We start from the raw sequence: 24,370 nt of genomic DNA on the forward strand, positions 1-24,370 counted from the left end.
CTCACTGCAATGACTAAGGTGATCAGTGGTTTTATATTAGGCCCTAAACCTACGGTCAGTGCAGCCCATGTCCAGAGGTGTGAACAGGGGTATGCTCAGATTAAAGGCACAGTAACCCTTCTATTCATACGACCTGTAGTTCTCAACAAGACTTCCTCATCCGTGTAACCAACCTTCTCTATCCGCTCATTAACAACTTGTCTTTGGTTCAGACCTCTATCCAGATGGTTGTTTTGCCATTTTGAAGTTGGCCATCCGCAGTCAAGGTGTCACAATACTGTGTTGGCATGAAAGATGCATTAGATCAAAGGAAACGTTTGAGATCGACTAGGTGCTAGTCCTTGTCTGAGGCAGATATCCATGTCTGTGCAATTGTTTTGTCTTTCTGGGGTGATATACAGAGCATGCAGAAAGTATTTAGACCCCTTGCCTTTTTCCACATTTTGTTATGTTACAGCCTTATTTTAAAATTGATTAAATATATTTTTTTACTCCTCAATCTACACACAATACCCCCATAATGACAAAGTGAAAACAGGTTTTCAGAAATATCTTATTTACATAAGTATTCAGACCCTTTGCTATGAGACTTGAAATTGAGCTCAGTTGCATCCTGTTTCCATTGATCCTACAACTTGGAGTCCACCTGTGGTAAATTCAATAGATTGGACATGATTTGGAAAGGCACACACCTGTCTATATAAGGTCCAGCAGTTGACAGTGCATGTCAGAGCAAAAACCAAGCCATGAGGTCAAAGGAATTGTCCATAGAGCTCCGAGACAGGATTGTTTCGAGGCACAGATCAGTGGAAGGGTACCAAAAAATGTCTGCAGCATTGAAGTTCCCCAAGATCACAGTGGCCTCCATAATTCTTAAATGGAAGAAGTTTGGAACCACCAAGACTCTTCCTAGAGCTGGCTGCCCGGCCAAACTAAGCAATCAGGGGAGAAGGGCCTTGGTCAGGGAAGTGACCAAGAACCCGATGGTCACTCTGACAGAGCTCCAGAGTTCCTCCGTGGAGATGGGATACCCTTCCAGAAGAACAATAATCTCTGCAGCACTCCGCCAATCAGGCCTTTATGGTAGAGTGGCCAGACGGAAGCCAGTCCTCAGTAAAATGCACATGACAGCCCGCTTGGAGTTTTCCAAACAGCACCTAAAGGACTCTCAGACCGTGAGAAACATGATTTTCTGGTCTGATGAAACCAAGGTTGAACTATTTGGCCTGAATGCCAAGCGTCACGTCTGGAGGAAGCCTTGCACCATCCCTATGGTGAAGCATGGTGGTGGCAGCATTATACTGTGGGGATGTTTTTCAGCGGCAGGGACTAGGAGACTAGTCAGGTATGAGGGAAAGATGAATGGCACAAAGTATAGAGAGAGATTGATTTTAGAATAAGGCTGTAGCGTAGTAAAATGTGGAAAAAGTCAAGAGGTCTGAATACTTTCTGAATGCACTGTAGATACTACCCATACGCCTCTGTTTCTGTTTTTGACCATTCTATGAATTCCAGATTACACCCTGTTTGGATTCTACATGAAAACATCGATGCCTTGTTTTGTAGTTGCAGTTCAGTGTTATGTCTGGAAAGAAAGCATTGTCCTTTTTTTGATGTTGAGAAGCCTTGTGACTTACTGGTGATCGTGACCAGCAAAGAGGCATTTTGACTGACATGCCTGAGCTTCCAATGTGTATTACCCCGTGAACATCAAAGATGGAGAGAACTGTAGCTCTGGACAGTGGTTAGATGTTTCTCCATCTGTCTTATTGAATGGATGGGAGATAGCCTGTGACCTGCAGTTTGTTTCTTTTTGAATGGGAGAGTCACAGCCTCTTTAATATTGTGAACATGCTGGTCCGCCTACAGCCTTTCACTACTCTTCCTCAGAGCCCCTAGACTAGCTCCATGTAGCCCAGCTGCTGAAGGGGCCCTCCTGTCTTGTTCCTCTCTGGACGGAGGCCATGGCCCTCCACCTGCAACAGTGCCATTACCACAGGCGCCTTCTTCCCGGAACTGTCTGGTGTCCAGCCAAGACCTCCCAGAGTGCCTCTACGGTCTGCCCCCTGTAGACCTCCCAGAGTGCCTCTACGGTCTGCCCCCTGTAGACCTCCCATAGTGCCTCTACGGTCTGCCCCCTGTAGACCTCCCAGAGTGCCTCTACGGTCTGCCCCCTGTAGACCTCCCAGAGTGCCTCTACGGTCTGCCCCCTGTAGACCTCCCAGAGTGCCTCTACGGTCTGCCCCCTGTAGACCTCCCAGAGTGCCTCTACGGTCTGCCCCCTGTAGACCTCCCAGAGTGCCTCTACGGTCTGCCCCCTGTAGACCTCCCAGAGTGCCTCTACGGTCTGCCCCCTGTAGACCTCCCAGAGTGCCTCTACGGTCTGCCCCCTGTAGACCTCCCAGAGTGCCTCTACGGTCTGCCCCCTGTAGACCTCCCAGAGTGCCTCTACGGTCTGCCCCCTGTAGACCTCCCAGAGTGCCTCTACGGTCTGCCCCCTGTAGACCTCCCAGAGTGCCTCTACGGTCTGCCCCCTGTAGACCTCCCAGAGTGCCTCTACGGTCTGCCCCCTGTAGACCTCCCAGAGTGCCTCTACGGTCTGCCCCCTGTAGACCTCCCAGAGTGCCTCTACGGTCTGCCCCCTGTAGACCTCCCAGAGTGCCTCTACGGTCTGCCCCCTGTAGACCTCCCAGAGTGCCTCTACGGTCTGCCCCCTGTAGACCTCCCAGAGTGCCTCTACGGTCTGCCCCCTGTAGACCTCCCAGAGTGCCTCTACGGTCTGCCCCCTGTAGACCTCCCAGAGTGCCTCTACGGTCTGCCCCCCGTAGACCTCCCAGAGTGCCTCTACGGTCTGCCCCCCGTAGACCTCCCAGAGTGCCTCTACGGTCTGCCCCCCGTAGACCTCCCAGAGTGCCTCTACGGTCGCCCCCCCCGTAGACCTCCCAGAGTTCCTCTACGGTCGCCCCCCCCCGTAGACCTCCCAGAGTTCCTCTACGGTCGCCCCCCCCGTAGACCTCCCAGAGTTCCTCTACGGTCGCCCCCCCCGTAGACCTCCCAGAGTTCCTCTACGGTCGCCCCCCCCGTAGACCTCCCAGAGTTCCTCTACGGTCGCCCCCCCCGTAGACCTCCCAGAGTTCCTCTACGGTCGCCCCCCCCGTAGACCTCCCAGAGTTCCTCTACGGTTGCCCCCCCCGTAGACCTCCCAGAGTTCCTCTACGGTCGCCCCCCCCGTAGACCTCCCAGAGTTCCTCTACGGTCGCCCCCCCCGTAGACCTCCCAGAGTTCCTCTACGGTCGCCCCCCCCCGTAGACCTCCCAGAGTTCCTCTACGGTCGACCCCCCCCGTAGACCTCCCAGAGTTCCTCTACGGTCGACCCCCCCCGTAGACCTCCCAGAGTTCCTCTACGGTCGGCCCCCCGTAGACCTCCCAGAGTTCCTCTACGGTCGCCCCCCCCGTAGACCTCCCAGAGTTCCTCTACGGTCGGCCCCCCGTAGACCTCCCAGAGTTCCTCTACGGTCGCCCCCCCCCGTAGACCTCCCAGAGTTCCTCTACGGTCGCCCCCCCCGTAGACCTCCCAGAGTTCCTCTACGGTCGCCCCCCCCGTAGACCTCCCAGAGTTCCTCTACGGTCGGCCCCCCGTAGACCTCCCAGAGTTCCTCTACGGTCGACCCCCCGTAGACCTCCCATGTCCTACCCTCCACCTGTTCATGCAGTGCTGGGGCCGGGTGCTGCCGATGCAGGCTTGTCGTATTGCTTCTCCTTTCTCTTTCTTCTTCTCGGTCTCTTCCCTCTTCTGGTTTTGTCTCTGTTGCTTCTGTCCTCATTACTTTTTTATATCTAATTCACTATCACTGTCTACATGACGTTTGTTGGCCTATTCCCTTCATGTCTGTCTGTCTCTCTCCTCTCTGTCTGTCTCTGCCTGAGAATGCAGCCGTGGCAACTATAAAGGGCGTGTTCATTCTCCAATTGATGGGTCAATATCCCTTACTCATTTTGCTGCTGAGGCTTTTAATCCAAAAGGATGTTTGCCAGCTTTCTCTTCAAGATCTTTATGGTGCAATTATTTAAAAAAAAGTCCCTGCTAGGTGGAAAAATGTCGATCTGCCCTTGAGCAAAGCACTTAACCCTAATTGGTCCAGGGTCGCCGTCAATATTGACCCCGCTCTCCGAGGGCCGTGACCCCCGCTCTCCGAGGGCCGTGACCCCCGCTCTCCGAGGGCCGTGACCCCCGCTCTCCGAGGGCCGTGACCCCCGCTCTCCGAGGGCCGTGACCCCGCTCTCCGAGGGCCGTGACCCCGCTCTCCGAGGGTGTCGCAGGGGAGTACGATATGCAAAAAAAGACATTTGCATTTCACACCACACACACTTTCATATATTTGAAACAGGAAAGGTATAAGCACCCCCTGTTTGACCTTTTACAGTCCAGTTGGGTATTCTGCCTATCGAGATAGTTGCTTTACATATGGACACTTGATTGGAGTGATGTGGAGACTGCACTTTTGGAGGCCCTCCTGGCTACCATTGAAAATCCCTTAGCTCTCATGAATGATGTTTTGGTATTTTGGCCACATTTAAGATCTGAGATCTGTGAAGAATATCTAGGTCATCTTGTCTTACCTCATTTTAATTGGCCGAGTAAGCGGTAGTCTGTCCTTAAACTACAGATTTTTAGCGGAGTATCTGGAGCTTCTGCGTCCCCCTTTTAAGCCTACGCATCCCCACATGAGAGTACTAGACATCAGCCCAGAACTCTGTAGCTGGACAGGAAATCACTATTCCCTCAGTAGACTTGGAAGAGGTTGATAGGAATATTACATTTCCATAGGTAATTGACTGAGCATACTTGAATTGTCAAAGCCTGATGTTTTTTGTTTTTTTTCTCTCGTCTTACTTTATTTTTCCATTTCCCTCCTCCCTACCACTCTATTTTTTTCATTACATATCTTAATTCGCTGCGTCCCTCTCCCTCTCTTGCTCTTCCACTCTGTTTCACGGTAGTACATTAAGGGGGCAGTGTAGCATCAGTGTCTTCTGCTACATCTGGTGTGTGTGAGCTGAATTGAATATCCATACGGAGTGGTAGGCTGCAACACATAGCGAGGGAGGGGTGGAGACAGAGCGAGGCAAGCAGAGCGAGGAAGGGGTGGAGACAGAGCGAGGCAAGCAGAGCGAGGCAAGCAGAGCGAGGAAGGGGTGGAGACAGAGCGAGGCAAGCAGAGCGAGGAAGGGGTGGAGACAGAGCGAGGCAAGCAGAGCGAGGAAGGGGTGGAGACAGAGCGAGGCAAGCAGAGCGAGGAAGGGGTGGAGACAGAGCGAGGCAAGCAGAGCGAGGAAGGGGTGGAGACAGAGCGAGGCAAGCAGAGCGAGGAAGGGAAAAACAACAGAAAGCTAGAGATCTTATCAGGCCTTCTCCACGGACGTCTGGGTTGATATTCTTTAGCGACGTTATCAGAGAATTTTTGGCAGGCAAAACGCTCTGTTGTACTCTGACCTTGTCTTGCCCAGGTGAATAATGATGCTGAAATCTGCTTCTGGTTGAAACTCGGCAAACTCAAAGACTCCACTAATCACAACAACAGTCTTTTGGGGGTTGGTAAAAGTCCATCCTGACCAAGTTGACTTGTTATTTGTGACATTAACACGTTGATTAATGAAACTGTCAGTTGGTTGGGGAAGAAACATTATGGCGGAATGCTGTAAAATGCGGGCCTTGGAAGCCATTTGTGCTGACCATCGAAGTGCTGTTGGGATTTAGGTTACAACATTTTGACAGTTCGGGAGAAGGCTGACAGCATGCATTCTGGGAAATGGATGACTGGATGACTCATTGCTTGACCTCATACATTCCTTGTTTTTGTGTGGTACTGTCACTTCCATTGTGGTGTTATTTTGGGCTGCACTGTATGTCAAAGGATTGATTGGCAGCACATGCCTGCTGGTGTGTGAAAAGCCTGTCGTCACACAACACAAGGCCTCAGGGCAGGACGTGTGTACTGTACGCCATTCGAGACGCAAAGCCTGTCCTTGGTCGAGCTGCTCTATGGTTTGGTACTTTTGTGTGAAGGACTCAGCTGAATTTTGGCATGGTCCTCGCAGAGTCCCCTGAGGGACGCCCAATGTCTTTCTCCGTCGAGTGATGTCACATTGAAAGGCGGCGGGGCTACGTGCTATAATACTGTATCGCCACGTCTCATAGCTCAGATGGAGGGGTGGTGCCACCGTGAGTTTGTGTGTCCTCTCCCATGCAGGCTTTGAAGGCTGCTCCATGGTGCCCTCTATCTACCCGCTGGAGACGTTGCACAACTCGCTGTCCCTCAAGCAGGTGGACAAGTTCCTCAATGCCGTGTGTGAGCACAGCAGCGATGCCCACGCCAAGACCATGAAAGGTAGGCATTTTAGTCAGAGCCATGCATTTAGAGAGTTGGGCCATTGAAGGTTCTGCATTATGATGCATTTACATGACAGTACAACAGTCTATAGCAGCCATGTTGGCTCCCCCATTAACATTACATGGGGAATAGAATGTCTAGAATAAGCATTATGATGCATTTACATGAAACTACAACATTCTATGGCAGCCATGTTGGCTCCCCCATTAACATTACATGGGGAATAGAATGTCTAGAATCAGCATTATGATGCATTTACAGGAAACTACAACATTCATTCTAGGAGCGACATACCTAGCCTCTACGATACAGACCTGATCCAAGATCTGTTTGTGCTGTCGTACCAACTCCTATGGTCATTGGCCTGATAATGACCATAAGTGTTGGCAAGATGGGAGAAACAGATCTGGGACCAGGCAAACAAACTAATATATTTGGTGTCAGTCATCACTGTCTTTCTCAGTGGCATATAACACATCCACCTTTTATGATGTTTAGTAGCGAACATGATTGTTTCCCTCCAGCTCTCTCTGCCTTGTTCGACACGTCGAGTCAGGGGTACGGCCAGACACACATCTACCCCCCCCTACCGAAAGCCCTGTCCTCAGAAACTCCTGTCCGGCCCCCAGAATGCCCACTATGGTGTGAGTATAGCCACGTCCATGTTCTTCAGTCTTCATACATATTTCTTTAAAACATATCTAGCTCTTTTAAATGTGAGAATATTAAACGCTAAACTGAATACTGAGCATTAACATCACCATACTGTACTTGTACCACAGAGTAATATGCTGCGTTCTGTTGAGTACCAATTAGCTACAGTAGGCCTACCTGGCAGTCTGGCACCTCTGCTTCTCACAGTGCTATAGTGAGTTACAGGAGATGCGTATGCAAAGCTTGACAATCAACGCAGGTTCAGGTACATGTCAGTCCGACCACAACCCGTAGCCCTTACCTAGATGGGTTTGAGCATATGGCGGAAGCGTCCCCCAACCCCATGGGTAGGTTAGTTTGAGATTACACCCACTCTGTCCCTTCAGAGCTGCAAACATGAAAGTGATGTTAGGGGCTAGGGACCCAACACTACAGTAGTAATGCACATTTCCATTGTCCTACAACACGGTTATGGTCAATGGGGCATGCAACAGAAACTGTTTTAAAATAAAATGAATGTCTTATTGAACAGTTTATTTTCTTCCATTTGGAGCCTATTATTGCCTAATGAACATGGTTAACAGGCCAACCAGCACCAGAGAAAGAGGTTTCCCAGAGCAGGACGTATAAAAGGCCTAAAACTGTCAGATTAACTAAATAAGAGCACTGTGTTTTTGTCTTTCTTTGCCAAGAAGAGAGGCCCTATCAATTTAAGACTTCTGTAAAATAGGACTCGAGATAATAACCCCCCCCCCCCCCCCTTAGTTTTATCTAGCCATCTCTGCCTCGCCGCTGGGGTCCATTGTTGTCGGTGCCCCCCCCCCCTCCAGTGGGGATTAATTTGGCCCTTCACCAGTCTTTTAGGATTGTTTCAACAGCTGCTGTGAGCTGCTTTATCTGTGTCTCTCTCTCTTTCTGTCTCTCTCCTTTCGGTCTCTCTCGCTCTTTCTCGCTAGTTCTCTCTAATTCTCTCTTTTTGTCTCTTTCACTCTCGCCCCAAAATCGAACTTGCAGTAACCATAGCTTTATCTGTCTCTCTTCAGTCTTAATAACCCATGTAATGTTTATTAGGGCGTAGAGGAGTAGAAAGCATGCTGGAGGTTAGAAGTGTCCCTCTGATGAATAGCAGCTTTGTTCTCATTTGAGTTTGCCCTGACATTTGTTTATTTTCTCACTGTAGAGTTTCGCCCCCAGCGCTGGGCCCAGCGGTAGAGTTTCGGGCCCAGTGGTAGAGTTTCGGGCCCAGCGGTAGAGTTTCGGGCCCAGCGGTAGAGTTTCGGGCCCAGCGCTGGGCCCAGCGGTAGAGTTTCGCCCCCAGCGGTAGAGTTTCGCCCCCAGCGGTAGAGTTTCGCCCCCAGCGGTAGAGTTTCACCCCCAGCGGTAGAGTGACTGATATTACACTTCAAATTTGATATGTTGTATAATGTTTGACACATTGTAAATAATAATTTGTTCTTAATTGACTTACATGTATAAATGTACAAAATAATTATCCCATCACATCTCAATTACTTGTTTATGTTCATGTTTGTGTGGGTCTCTCTTTTTCTGTGTGTGTGCGTGCGTGCAGACAGCAGTGGCCCCTCTAGTTCAGTGCAGGGCCCCCCTCCCCCACCTCAGTGAACTCAGATATACATTTCAGCTTCAGTGAGTAGACCACAGCCCCCTCACCGGATCCCACAGACAAACTAGAGGACAACACAACACCTGGATCCTCTCCCTATTCATCCATCCACCCACCCAGGCATCCATCCATCCACCCACCCACCCACCCAGGCATCCATCCATCCACCCATCCACCCAGGCATCCATCCACCCAGGCATCCATCCATCCATCCACCCAGGCATCCATCCACCCAGGCATCCATCCATCCATCCACCCAGGTATCCATCCACCCAGGCATTCATCCATCCATCCACCCAGGCATTCATCCATCCATCCACCCAGGCATTCATCCATCCATCCACCCAGGCATTCATCCATCCAGGCATTCATCCATCCATTCACCCACCCATCCAGGCATTCATCCATTCATCCATCCAGGCATTCATCCATTCATCCATCCATCCAGGCATTCATCCATTCACCCACCCACCCAGGCATTCATCCATTCATCCACCCATCCAGGCATTCATCCATTCATCCACCCACCCAGGCATTCATCCATTCATCCATCCACCCAGGCATTCATCCATCCATCCACCCACCCACCCACCCAGGCATTCATCCATCCATCCACCCAGGCATTCATCCATCCATCCACCCATCCATCCAGGCATTCATCCATCCATCCATCCATCCATTCACCCACCCACCCAGGCATTCATCCATTCACCCATCCATCCAGGCATTCATCCATTCATCCATCCATCCAGGCATTCATCCATCCACACTGTGACTTCTACCTGCCTGTGAGTGCTCTCAAACTAATCACAGTCACATACAGTGCTGGACCCTAAGGACCGTCAGTCTCATTTTGTGGACAAAAACAAACCAAAACCCACTGGCCCCTCCCATCAGGCGGATGTGTGTCCAACCAACACTGCCCCAGTTGAGCAACAGCGAGGGGAGCCTTTCCCCAGGCACCTTTGCAGTGTATAGACGGGCCTGAGGCTGGATGCATCCCTGCCGTCTGTCCTGGATTCAGACTGCTGTCCTGCCGTCTGTCCTGGATTCAGACTGCTGTCCTGCCGTCTGTCCTAGATTCAGACTGCTGTCCTGCCGTCTGTCCTGGATTCAGACTGCTGTCCTGGATTCAGACTGCTGTCCTGGATTCAGACTGCTGTCCTGGATTCAGACTGCTGTCCTGGATTCAGACTGCTGTCCTGCCGTCTGTCCTGGATTCAGGCTGCTGTCCTGGATTCAGACTGCTGTCCTGCCGTCTGTCCTGGATTCAGACTGCTGTCCTGGATTCAGACTGCTGTCCTGGATTCAGACTGCTGTCCTGGATTCAGACTGCTGTCCTGCCGTCTGTCCTGGATTCAGACTGCTGTCCTGGATTCAGGCTGCTGTCCTGGATTCAGACTGCTGTCCTGGATTCAGACTGCTGTCCTGGATTCAGACTGCTGTCCTGCCGTCTGTCCTGGATTCAGACTGCTGTCCTGCCGTCTGTCCTGGATTCAGACTGCTGTCCTGCTGATTAGAGATGATGGGAGAAACAGGAGCTGAGTATTTCCATGCTTCATCAAAATCCTATTCTATATGGAACTGCACACACACAATGTGGCACTGCATGAGTACCTCCTTTCTCAGAGGAGGGAGGCAGGTTCAGAATATTCTGCATTTTGAATCATGGCTGACCACATTCTTTGGAACACAGAGATAGTTGAGCCAGTTGATCAAATATGGACTACTTTCTCCAGTTTTGTTGGTGTTGTCCCTTTTGTTTTGGTATACTGTTTGGGTTTCCGTACTTTACATGATTTGGGGGGAAAGGGTACAATACAATGGGGATACTGTTTCCTGTCATTGTCTACACAGCATTTTGATACCACTTTGTCGCAAAATAACCACTCATTCTATACACATACTGGTTATGTTTTAAGTGTAAAATATATTTCATATACCTCCTTCTACCTACCAAACATAGAAACAATACACGTGCCTCAACTCCCTTACAAGGAGAATCAGTGTTACTGAATATATTTTAGTGTTTCAAGGGTAAACCACTCCTGTCTCTTTGGCTGCTTCAGTCTGTACTGGATCCAGTCCTCCTACTAGTTTAAACATGTCTGCTGTCTTGACAAAGTTACGTTTTAAATATTCATTTAAACGATTCTATATCATATGTTGTAATACATATTATTATGTCACCTGTGTTGCACCTGAAAGGATAATAAAGTTATATTGAATATGTAATTAGGGCTAAAAAATATTCTTTTTTTACATGGGAGGCATACATTAAATCGTTTTAACAAAAACATATGGTTACAAATACAACTTCATAATACCATTTTTATTTTGTTCTTGTACAGTGCCATTACATTCTTGACATAATTCTCAGAATTGTAAACCTAAAACTTTTCAATAGTTTATGAAGAGAACATGCTTGTCATTGTTTTGTAGTTTGTATGTCGTCTTATATGCTATCTCAAGGATGCTCTCAACTGCACTAATGTAGACCTACCGTAGCACTGCTGATCTGTACAACAAACCTTTACTTCACGTTGTTTTTATCGTGATAATAATGATTTATTTAACGATTAGTGTTTTGTAGCTGAAATTTAGGACTGTATTTGTGATTTACTTAATGTTGCATGTAATGTCAGCCAAAGACATTTGATTCTGTTTTGAATCTTCTCCTTAGACTTTAAAAATAGGATACCAAGATCGGATTAAAAATAGGATACCAAGATCGGATTAAAAATAGGATACCAAGATCGGATTAAAAATAGGATACCAAGATCGGATTAAAAATAGGATACCAAGATCGGATTAAAAATAGGATACCAAGATCGTTTTATTAAAAGTCATATCGGATCTCTGGAGGTTGTGGTTCTCCATTAAGCTCAGGCATTTACAAATCCATCATTTTAACTAGTCTGATGGGTGCACATGTGTGGGTAGGTGCACATGTGTGTGTGTGTGTGTGTGTGTGTGGGCATGCGGGTGTTTGTGGGTATAACAAGGTTTACTATCATATTATAGAGCCCTCAAACTCAACTCTGGACCTCGAAGCCAGTTCCATTGCATTATTTCATTGTTCCCTCTAATCAGGGACTGATTTAGACCTGGGACACCAGGTAGTGCAAGTCATTATCAGGTAGAACAGAAAACCAGCAGGCTCCGGACCTCATATGGTAAGAGTTGAATACCCCTGTTTATAGAGGATGATATGCTCACAGTGGCTTCACACATCAGATCACAAAGCTGGCTTGCATTAGTAGTTTAAATGGAGAGGAGTGAGTGGAACTGCACAGTTCTTGTCTGTTCGGGCAAGGGAGAGATATTTAACGGCCCTGTTTTTATATTGTTCTAAAGCTTATGAAAAGAACACTGAAGAAGTGTGGTCAGTGTTATTTCCTGATAATTGCTGGTTGAAGAAACACATCTACACAGGATCTTCTGGTCAGCAGGTTTTCATGGGCGGAGTCTCGGCTTTCCATGGTGACATCACCATGTGGTAAATTGGTTAAAGGCCCAGTGCAGTCAAAAAAGCGGGTTATGCCTGTGTTTATTTATATGGCCAGGTCGCAATTGTAAATGAGAACTTGTTCTCAACTTGGTTAAATAAAGGTAAAATAAAAATATATACTGTCTGTGTGTGTATATAAATGCAACAATTTCAAAGATTTTACTGAGTTACATTTCATATGAGGAAATCAGTCTATTGAAATAAATTCATTAAGCCCTAATCTATGGATTTCACATGACTGGGAATACAGATATGTATATGTTGGTCACAGATGCCTTAAAAAAAGAAAGTAGGGGTGTGGATCAGAAAACCAGTCAGTATCTGGTGTGACCATTTGCCTCATGCAGCATGACATCTCTCACGTAGAGTTGATCAGACTGTTGATTGTGGAATGTTTTCCCACTCCTCTTCAATGGCTGTGCGAAGTTGCTGGATATTGGCGGGAAATGGATCCGGTGAGTATGCAGGCCATGGCAGAACTGGGGCATTTTCAGCCTTTAGGAATTGTGTACAGATCCTTGCGACATGGGGCAGTGCATTATCGTGCTGAAACATGAGGTGATTGCAGCAGATGAATGGCACAACAATGGGCCTTTTGGATCTCATGGTATCTCTGCATTCAAATTGCCATCAATAAAATGCTATTGTTTTCGTTGTCCGTAGTGTATGCCTGCCCGTACCATAAATCCACCGCCACCATGGGGCACTCTTCACAATGTTGACATCAGCAAACCGCTCATCCACACAATGCCATACAAGTGGTCTGCGGTTGTGAGGCCAGGTTGGACATACTGTGGGATTGAGTCTTGGCCTGCCTGGTGACATCACAAAGGCGTAAATTAGTTAATAGACCAATAAGAAGAGTCCAAACCTCTCTGCCAATAACAGCTAGTTTTCAGTTTTCCCACTCACATCAATCACCCCCATACAGTCCTAGCAAAATTCTTGCTTTGCTAAAATGCATTTTTTTTGGCCAATTTGAATGGAGATCTATTACAGTAAGGTACTTAACTGTTACCCAGAAATTATTTGGTATTGCTATAAAAACATCTGCATTGGGCCTCTACCAAGCCTTAATTGTGCGATTCAGGAATGCCCACACAGAGATTTAATGCAACATTTACAGAATCAAGAGAAAGACAGAAGCCACTGAAGTTGCTATGTTTATCATGATCACCAACGATCCCGAAGGCTACAATCATTTAATTTGTTAGTTCTCCTGAGATAGGGAAGAGCAGGAAGCCACTGAAGTTGGTATATTTATTGTGATCACCAACGATCTTGAAGCCTATAAATACCATGTAGGACACAACCCCTCCTCCAGCTCTGGAGTCACTGCAATGTCTACATATTCATAACCTCTAGCTCTAGAGTCACTGCAATGTCTACATATTCATAACCTCTAGCTCTAGAGTCACTGCAATGTCTACATATTCATAACCTCTAGCTCTAGAGTCACTGCAATGTCTGCATATTCATAACCTCTAGCTCTAGAGTCACTGCAATGTCTACATATTCATAACCTCTAGCTCTAGAGTCACTGCAATGTCTACATATTCATAACCTCTAGCTCTAGAGTCACTGCATTCTATACATATTCATAACCTCTAGTTCCCTCTAGAGTCCCCCCACCTGTAACTGGACTGTAGACGTTGCCGATGTTAGTGGTGACATTTTAGTGTAGACCAGATTTAGTATTGTTATTGTAGGGTCCCATCGCAACTACCTAAAAGTAGCAAAGAATGCTACCTATGGTCTGTTTGAATTCTCTCCAGTCCATCTGGCTCTCATTGGCTGTTCCTCAGGCCAATAGAGATAGGGGACTCATTAGAGCGTCTGTGACATCATGAGCAGCGCCACTGAGGCTACAACCCATAGGAATTCCTACTATGACTAGTTGAAAATGGCGGAATCATGGTGGATGCCCTCAATGGCGCTGCCCATGCTAAAACAGTCTTTTGGTAACTAGAGGCCTATCTCATTCTCTATGCTCTTGCCTTCTGTGTTCCTCAGCTCCATTCTCTGTTCCACCACCATGTCTCACAGCGTTCTTATACCAGGGTCCGTGGTCAGTGTAGCGCCGATCCTGTGACCGTGTTGAGTGATGTCGTTCTGTCTGATCTCTCCATTCCCCCAGGCGGACAGAACAGTGTCCGTGGTCAGTGTAGTGACCGTGTTGAGTGATGTCGTTCTGTCTGATCTCTCCATTCCCCCAGGCGGACAGAACAGTGTCCGTGGTCAGTGTAGTGACCGTGTTGAGTGATGTCGTTCTGTCTGACCTCTCCATTCCCCCAGGCGGACAGAACAGTGTCCGTGGTCAGTGTAGTGACCGTGTTGAGTGATGTCGTTCTGTCTGATCTCTCCATTCCCCCAGGCGGACAGAACAGTGTCCGTGGTCAGTGTAGTGACCGTGTTGAGTGATGTCGTTCTGTCTGACCTCTCCATTCCCCCAGGCGGACAGAACAGTGTCCGTGGTCAGTGTAGTGACCGTGTTGAGTGATGTCGTTCTGTCTGATCTCTCCATTCCCCCAGGCGGACAGAACAGTGTCCGTGGTCAGTGTAGTGACCGTGTTGAGTGATGTCGTTCTGTCTGATCTCTCCATTCCCCCAGGCGGACAGAACAGTGTCCGTGGTCAGTGTAGTGACCGTGTTGAGTGATGTCGTTCTGTCTGATCTCTCCATTCCCCCAGGCGGACAGAACAGTGTCCGTGGTCAGTGTAGTGACCGTGTTGAGTGATGTCGTTCTGTCTGATCTCTCCATTCCCCCAGGCGGACAGAACAGTGTCCGTGGTCAGTGTAGTGACCGTGTTGAGTGATGTCGTTCTGTCTGATCTCTCCATTCCCCCAGGCGGACAGAACAGTGTCCGTGGTCAGTGTAGTGACCGTGTTGAGTGATGTCGTTCTGTCTGATCTCTCCATTCCCCCAGGCGGACAGAACAGTGTCCGTGGTCAGTGTAGTGACCGTGTTGAGTGATGTCGTTCTGTCTGATCTCTCCATTCCCCCAGGCGGACAGAACAGTGTCCGTGGTCAGTGTAGTGACCGTGTTGAGTGATGTCGTTCTGTCTGATCTCTCCATTCCCCCAGGCGGACAGAACAGTGTCCGTGGTCAGTGTAGTGACCGTGTTGAGTGATGTCGTTCTGTCTGATCTCTCCATTCCCCCAGGCGGACAGAACAGTGTCCGTGGTCAGTGTAGTGACCGTGTTGAGTGATGTCGTTCTGTCTGATCTCTCCATTCCCCCAGGCGGACAGAACAGTGTCCGTGGTCAGTGTAGTGACCGTGTTGAGTGATGTCGTTCTGTCTGATCTCTCCATTCCCCCAGGCGGACAGAACAGTGTCCGTGGTCAGTGTAGTGACCGTGTTGAGTGATGTCGTTCTGTCTGATCTCTCCATTCCCCCAGGCGGACACAACAGCAACACCAGCAGAGCTAAACCACCTCTCATTCTGAAACAGAAATGATGCATCCATGAGGCTCAGTCCCCTACTTTTTATATATTGAGTACCACAGTATGAGTCATAATACCCATAAAACCTAGCGGTTAAAAGAGGAAATTGTTCCAATAGTTTTTCCACCATTTTATTTTCCCATAGGGGATTTTAGAAACACTTAAAATAAGGGCTGTGTTTCGTGTAGGCTAACCCTGGGGAGACGTTTTGATAACTGTAAATCTCTCTAGGACATCAATATACATTCAGAAGGTGAATGGGTAAGACAAAATATTTAAGTGTCTTTGAACGGGGTATGGTAGTAGGTGCCAGGGGGACTGGCTTGTGTCAAGAACTGCAACGCTGCTGGCTTTATCACGCTCAACAGTTTCCCGTGTGTATTAAGAATGGTCCACAACCCAAAGGACATTCAGCAAACTTGACACAACTGTGGGAAGCATTGGAGTCAACATGGGCCAGCATCCCTGTGGAACACTTTAGACACCTTGTAGAGTCCATGACCTGATGAATTGAGGCTGTTCTGAGGACAACAGGGGAGGAGGGGCAACTCAATATTATGAAGGTGTTCTTAATGTTTTATACACTGTGTATCTCTGTGAATGTGTGAGATTGGTCCCATCTAGTTGACCAGTCCAGACAGGGAATTTTGTTACTGGTCTCTCTGCTTAAGGTCTACAGGCTGGGATGTGTTTTTGATCTATAAAGAAAGAGAGGGTGCTGCCTGACAGCTGAGTCACTGCTCTGGGATGGGACACCTTTCTGTGTCCCTCTCCTTCGCTTTCTCTCTCCTTTCACCCAACCTCTCTTCCCCGCTCCCTCCCTATCTGTGAACAATAATGATGACTCATTCCTCGGCTCCGGCGCCAACGCGTTGCTATGGAAACCGCTTCATTTCAGCTACCCCCCCCACGTAATTGACTTCTCCTGAGAGACGGTGGGTGAATGCAGAGAGCTGTGTCACCCAATAGGGAGAGAGACAGTGAAAGCTGTGTCTGCCTTCTTCACCGGATGCCAAACACTGATGTCATTCATACCAAACACTGGCAACCACACATACACATCACTCTCTTGCTTTCTCTCTCACACACACACCTCTCTCTCCCTCACACACACATCTCTCTCTCTCTCAATTCAATTCAAGGGGCTTTATTGGCATGGGAAACATATGTTAACATTGCCAAAGCAAACGAAGTAGACAATATGCAAAAGTGAAATAAACAATAAAAATGAACAGTAAACATTACTCATAGAAGTTCCAAAAGAGCAAAGACACCTCAAATGTCATATGTCTATATACAGTGTTGTAACGATGTGCAAGTAGTTAAAGTACAAAAGGGAAAATAAATAAACATAAATATGGGTTGTATTTACAATGGTGTTTGTTTCTTCACTGGTTCCCCTTTTCTTGTGGCAACAGGTCACACATCTTGCTGCAGTGATGTCACACTGTGCTATTTCACCCAGTAGATATGAGAGTTTATCAAAATCGGGTTTGTTTTCGAATTCTTTGTGGGTCTGTGTAATCTGAGGGAAATATGTCTCTAATATGGTCATACATTTGTCAGGAGGTTAGGAAGTGGAGCTCTCTCTCTCTCACACACACACTCTCTCGCACATCTCCCTCTCTCTCACACCTCTCTCTCTCTCTCACCTCCCTCTCTCTCTCACCTCCCTCTCTCTCTCTCACCTCCCTCTCTCTCTCTCACACACACATCTCCCTCTCTCTCTCACACACACCTCCCTCTCTCAAACACCTCCCTCTCTCTCTCACACACCTCCCTCTCTCTCTCACATCTCCCTCTCTCTTACACACACACCTCCCTCTCTCTTACACACACACTTCCCTCTCTCTCACACACACCTCCCTCTCTCTCACACACACCTCCCTCTCTCACACACACCTCCCTCTCTCTCACACCTCCCTCTCTCTCACACCTCCCTCTCTCACACACCTCCCTCTCTCTCTCACACACACCTCCCTCTCTCTCACACCTCCCTCTCTCACACACCTCCCTCTCTCTCACACACACACCTCCCTCTCTCTCACACACACCTCCCTCTCTCTCACACACACCTCCCTCTCTCCTACACACACACACCTCCCTCTCTCCTACACACACACACCTCCCTCTCTCTCACACACACCTCCCTCTCTCTCACACACACACCTCCCTCTCTCTCACACACACACCTCCCTCTCTCCTACACACACACCTCCCTCTCTCCTACACACACACCTCCCTCTCTCTTACACACACCTCCCTCTCTCTCACACACCACTCCCTCTCTCTCACACACACACCTCCCTCTCTCCTACACACACACCTCCCTCTCTCTTACACACACCTCCCTCTCTCACACACCTCCCTCTCTCACACACCTCCCTCTCTCTCACACACACACCTCCCTCTCTCCTACACACACACCTCCCTCTCTCACACACCTCCCTCTCTCACACACCTCCCTCTCTCACACACCTCCCTCTCTCTCACACACACACCTCCCTCTCTCCTACACACACACCTCCCTCTCTCTTACACACACACCTCCCTCTCTCTTACACACACACCTCCCTCTCTCTTACACACACCTCCCTCTCTCTCACACACACACCTCCCTCTCTCCTACACACACACCTCCCTCTCTCTTACACACACCTCCCTCTCTCTCACACCTCCCTCTCTCACACACCTCCCTCTCTCTCTCACACACACCTCCCTCTCTCACACACACACCTCCCTCTCTCTCACACACACACCTCCCTCTCTCCTACACACACACCTCCCTCTCTCTTACACACACCTCCCTCTCTCTCACACACACCTCCCTCTCTCTTACACACACCTCCCTCTCTCACACACCTCCCTCTCTCACACACCTCCCTCTCTCTTACACACACCTCCCTCTCTCTCACACACACCTCCCTCTCTCTCACACACACACCTCCCTCTCTCTCACACACACACCTCCCTCTCTCCTACACACACACCTCCCTCTCTCTTACACACACCTCCCTCTCTCTTACACACACCTCCCTCTCTCTCACACACACACCTCCCTCTCTCCTACACACACACCTCCCTCTCTCTCACACACACACCTCCCTCTCTCCTACACACACACCTCCCTCTCTCTTACACACACACCTCCCTCTCTCTTACACACACACCTCCCTCTCTCTTACACACACACCTCCCTCTCTCCTACACACACACCTCCCTCTCTCTTACACACACACCTCCCTCTCTCTCACACACACACCTCCCTCTCTCCTACACACACACCTCCCTCTCTCTTACACACACACCTCCCTCTCTCCTACACACACACCTCCCTCTCTCTCACACACACACCTCCCTCTCTCTTACACACACACCTCCCTCTCTCTTACACACACCTCCCTCTCTCTTACACACACCTCCCTCTCTCTTACACACACACCTCCCTCTCTCTTACACACACATCTCCCTCTCTCTTACACACACACCTCCCTCTCTCCTACACACACACCTCCCTCTCTCCTACACACACACCTCCCTCTCTCTTACACACACCTCCCTCTCTCTTACACACACCTCCCTCTCTCTCACACACACACCTCCCTCTCTCCTACACACACACCTCCCTCTCTCTTACACACACCTCCCTCTCTCCTACACACACACCTCCCTCTCTCTTACACACACCTCCCTCTCTCTTACACACACCTCCCTCTCTCACACACCTCCCTCTCTCTCACACCTCCCTCTCTCACACACCTCCCTCTCTCTTACACACACCTCCCTCTCTCACACACCTCCCTCTCTCTTACACACACCTCCCTCTCTCTCACACACACACCTCCCTCTCTCTCACACCTCCCTCTCTCACACACCTCCCTCTCTCTCACACCTCCCTCTTTCACACACCTCCCTCTCTCTTACACACACCTCCCTCTCTCTTACACACACCTCCCTCTCTCTTACACACACCTCCCTCTCTCTTACACACACCTCCCTCTCTCTCTCACACACACCTCCCTCTCTCACACACACACCTCCCTCTCTCTCACACACACACCTCCCTCTCTCCTACACACACACCTCCCTCTCTCTTACACACACCTCCCTCTCTCTCACACACACCTCCCTCTCTCTTACACACACACCTCCCTCTCTCTTACACACACACCTCCCTCTCTCTTACACACACACCTCCCTCTCTCCTACACACACACACCTCCCTCTCTCCTACACACACACACCTCCCTCTCTCCTACACACACACCTCCCTCTCTCTTACACACACCTCCCTCTCTCTTACACACACCTCCCTCTCTCTTACACACACCTCCCTCTCTCTTACACACACCTCCCTCTCTCTCACACACACACCTCCCTCTCTCCTACACACACACCTCCCTCTCTCTCACACACACCTCCCTCTCTCTTACACACACACCTCCCTCTCTCTTACACACACACCTCCCTCTCTCTTACACACACACCTCCCTCTCTCCTACACACACACACCTCCCTCTCTCCTACACACACACACCTCCCTCTCTCTCACACACACACCTCCCTCTCTCTTACACACACACCTCCCTCTCTCTTACACACACCTCCCTCTCTCTCTTACACACACACCTCCCTCTCTCTTACACACACACCTCCCTCTCTCTTACACACACACCTCCCTCTCTCTCACACACACACACAGCACAATCAGCTCATTGCTATTTCAATGATTTATGAGGAGCTCACAGCCAGACGGGAATCGAACTGATGCCAGTGGTCTCCGGCTGTTCCCCCACAAGGACCATGTAAATCCTTTACCGAACATTCCTTTCTACACTGAGATGTCCTAGCAGTGCCTTTTTATCCTTGTAACCAGAACTTGATATACAAACAGCAAATGGCCTTGTGAGATGAGATGACTCATCATTAAGAGTTGTAAAGGTCTTTGTATGGTTGTGAAAATAACCACTTGCCATCAGCTTTCATAGATGTAGTAGGTAAATGTACATTTGTACAGATTTTCTAGCACCTAGTGTGTGTGTGAGAGAGGGAGAGAATGAGATTTCGACTGCGAATGAAAGTTATATTACGTAAGGTAAGGCTATTCATATTCACCTATTTGTTCAAATTAGATTTCAAATGGGTTGTGATCATTAGGCACCAACCCCCCCCCCCCCCCCCCAAACAGGGAGGGAATACCTGGACTTGTTTAATAAGAAATGTCCCTTGCAAAACGATTTCCCGCTGTGTGCTCTAATGAGCACAAACCTAATCAAGGGGCCTCTCTCTCACCGTTATGGTCCTCTGACTGGGACATCAGGCATGCAGCCATCGGTATCCAATTACACTTTCTAAAGTGAAATGGGTCACCATGGCAACCCCTGTTCTGTTCCTAGGGAGACTACCTGCAAGAGGCTGTTTTGCTTGGCTGGAGGGTGGCAGGATAGCCTCCAGGGTGGCAGAGAGGCTGTGTGGGTCTGGTCACCCAACTGCAGACCAGCCTAGCTCTGCTCACTCTCCCTCCTGCCTTACATCTGCAAAGTGTGTGTGTGTTTTGCCTCTCCTAGGGTACAGAGAGTCATTAAGAATCATTCACATCTGTAGATGACTGCTGCAAAATGTATAAGCAGAGATCGAGAGATAGAAAGAGTAGAGTGTACAAAAAATTAAGAACACCTTCCTAATATTGAGTTATTAGAGACAGCCCCAGAACAGCCTCAATTCATCAGGGCATGGACTCTACAATGTGTCGAAAGCGTTCCACAGGGATGCTGGCCCATGTTGACTCCAATGCTTCCCACAGTTGTGTCAAGTTGGCTGGATGTCCTTTGGGTGGTGGACAAACTGTTGAGAGTGAAAAATCCAGCAGCGTTGCAGTTTTTGACACAAACCGGTGCGCCTGGCACCTACTACCATACCCCGTTCAAAGGCACTTAAATATTTTATCTTGCCTGTTCACCCTCTGAATGGCACACATACACAATCCATGTCTCAATTGTCTCAAGGCTTAACAATCCTTCTTTAACCTGTCTCCTCCCCTTTATCTACACTGATGGAAGTGGATTTAACAAGTGGCATCAATAAGGGATCATTGCTTTCACCTGGATTCACCTGGTCAGTCTGTCATGGAAAGAGCAGGTGTTCTTAATGTTTTGTGCACTGTGTATAAACATCCATTCATCATTGGTTGCATTTACACTACCATTCAAAAGCTTGGGGTCACTTAGAAATGTCCTTGTTATTGAAAGAAAAGCGATTTCTTTGTCCATTAAAATAACATCAAATTGATCAGAAATACAGTGTAGACATTGTTAATGTTGTAAATTACTATTGTAGCTGGAAACGGATGATTTTTAATGGAATATCTACATAGGTGTACAGAGGCCCATTATCAGCAACCATCACTCCTGTGTTCCAATGGCACGTTGTGTTAGCTAATCCAAGTAAATCATTTTAAAAGGCTAATTGAGCATTAGAAAACCCTTTTGCAATTATGTTAGCACAGCTGAAAACTGTTGTTCTGATTAAAGAAGCAATAACACTGACCTTCTTTAGACTCGTTGAGTATCTGGAGTGTCAGCATTTGTGGGTTCGATTACAGGCTCAAAATGGCCAGAAACAAAGACCTTCTTCTGAAACTCATCAGTCTATTCTTGTTCTGAGAAATGAAGGCTATTCAAATCAAATCAAATTTATTTATATAGCCCTTCATATATCAGCTGAAATCTCAAAGTGCTGTACAGAAACCCAGCCTAAAACCCCAAACAGCAAGCAAAGCATGTGAAAGAAGCACGGTGGCTAGGAAAAACTCCCTAGGAAAAACTCCCTAGAAAGGCCAAAAACCTAGGAAGAAACCTAGAGAGGAACCAGGCTATGAGGGGTGGCCATTCCTCTTCTGGCTGTGCCGGGTGGATATTATAACAGAACATGTTCAAGGTGTTAAAATGTTCATAAATGACCAGCATGGTCAAATAATAATAATCATAGTAGTTGTCAAGGGTGCAACAAGCACGTCCGGTGAACAGGTCAGGGTTCCGTAGCCGCAGGCAGAACAGTTGAAACTGGAGCAGCAGCATGGCCAGGTGGACTGGGGACAGCAAGGAGTCATCATGCCAGGTAGTCCCGAGGCATGGTCCTAGGGCTCAGGTCCTCCGAGAGAAAGAGAGAATTAGAGAGAGCATATTTAAATTCACACAGGACACCGGATAAGACAAGAGAATACTCCAGATGTAACAAACTGACCCAAGCCCCCTGACACATAAACTACTGCAGCATAAATACTGGAGGCTGAGACAGGAGGGATCAGAAGACACTGTGGCCCCATCCGATGATACCCCCGGACAGGGCCAAACAGGCAGGATATAACCCCACCCACTTTGCCAAAGCACAGCCCCCACACCACTGGAGGGATGTCTACAACCACCAACTTACCATCCGAAGACAAGGCCGAGTATAGCCCACAAAATCTCCGCCAAGGCACAACCCAAGGGGGGGCGCCAACCCAGACAGGAAGACCACGTCAGTGACTCAACCCACTCAAGTGACGCACCCCTCCCATGGACGGCATGGAAGAACACCAGTAAGTCAGTGACTCAGCCCCTGTAATAGGGTTAGAGGCAGAGAATCCCAGTGGAAAGAGGGGAACAAATTGCCAAGAGACTGAAGATCTCGTACAACGTTGTCTACTACTACCTTCACAGAACAGCACAAACTGGTTCTAACCAGAATAGAAAGAGAAGTGGGAGGCCCCGGTGCACAACTGAGCAAAAGGACAAGTACATTAGTGTCTAGTTTGAGAAACAGACGCCTCACAAGTCCTCAACTGGCAGCTTCATTAAATAGTACCCGCAAAACACCAGTCTCAATGTCAACAGTGAAGAGGCGACTCTGGGATGCTGGCCTTCTTCTGAAACTCGCCAGTCTATTGTTTTTCTGAGAAATGAAGACTATTCCATGTGAGAAATTGCCAAGAAACTGAAGATCTCGTACAACGCTGTGTACTACTCCCTTCACAGAACAGAGCAAACTGGCTCTAACCAGAATAGAAAGAGGAGTGGGAGGCCCAGGTGCACAACTGAGCAGGAAGACAAGTACATTAGAATGTCTAGTTTGACAAACAGACGTCTCACAAGTCCTCAACTGGCAGCTTCATTAAATAGTACCCGCAAAACACCGGTCTCGATGTCAACAGTGAAGAGGCGATGTACAGACTAATCTAAGTTTGAGGTGTTCGGATCACAAATAAGAACATTCGTAAGACGCAGAAATAATGAAAAGATGCTGGAGGAGTGCTTGACGCCATCTGTCAAGCATGGTGGAGGCAATGTGATGGTCTGGGGGTGCGATGGTAAAGTGGGAGATTTGTACAGGGTAAAAGGGATCTTGAAGAGGGAAGGCTATCACTCCATTTTACAACGCCATGCCATACCATGTGGACGGCGCATAATTGGAGCCAATTTCCTCCCACAACAGGACAATGACCCAATGCACAGCTCCAAACTATGCAAGAACTATTTAGGGAAAAAGCAGTCAGCTGGTATTCTGTCTATAATGGAGTGACCAGCACAGTCACTGGATCTCAACCCTATTGAGCTGTTGTGGGAGCAGCTTGACCGTATGGTATGTAAGAAGTGCCCATCAAGCCAATCCAACTTGTGGGAGGTGCTTCAGGAAGCATGGGGTGAAATCTCTTCAGATTACCTCAACAAATTGACAACTAGAATGCCAAAGGTCTGCAAGGCT

General features: G+C 48.5%; 1 protein-coding gene across 1 annotated transcript in view; it reads left to right on the forward strand.

Moving 5' to 3' along the window:
- The window catches only part of LOC115193064 (inositol hexakisphosphate and diphosphoinositol-pentakisphosphate kinase 1), a 62,178-nt gene extending 53,328 nt beyond the window's left edge, over positions 1-8,850 (forward strand). The window contains exons 27-29 of the mRNA XM_029752048.1: positions 6,252-6,389; positions 6,917-7,036; positions 8,621-8,850. Coding sequence (XP_029607908.1) covers positions 6,252-6,389; positions 6,917-7,036; positions 8,621-8,697 — 335 coding nt within the window. The 3' untranslated portion in view covers positions 8,698-8,850. The remainder of the gene's footprint in view (positions 1-6,251; positions 6,390-6,916; positions 7,037-8,620) is intronic.
- Positions 8,851-24,370: the final 15,520 nt, after the last annotated feature.

This window comes from Salmo trutta, chromosome 4 (assembly GCF_901001165.1).
Source record: "Salmo trutta chromosome 4, fSalTru1.1, whole genome shotgun sequence".
Lineage (NCBI taxonomy): Eukaryota > Metazoa > Chordata > Actinopteri > Salmoniformes > Salmonidae > Salmo > Salmo trutta.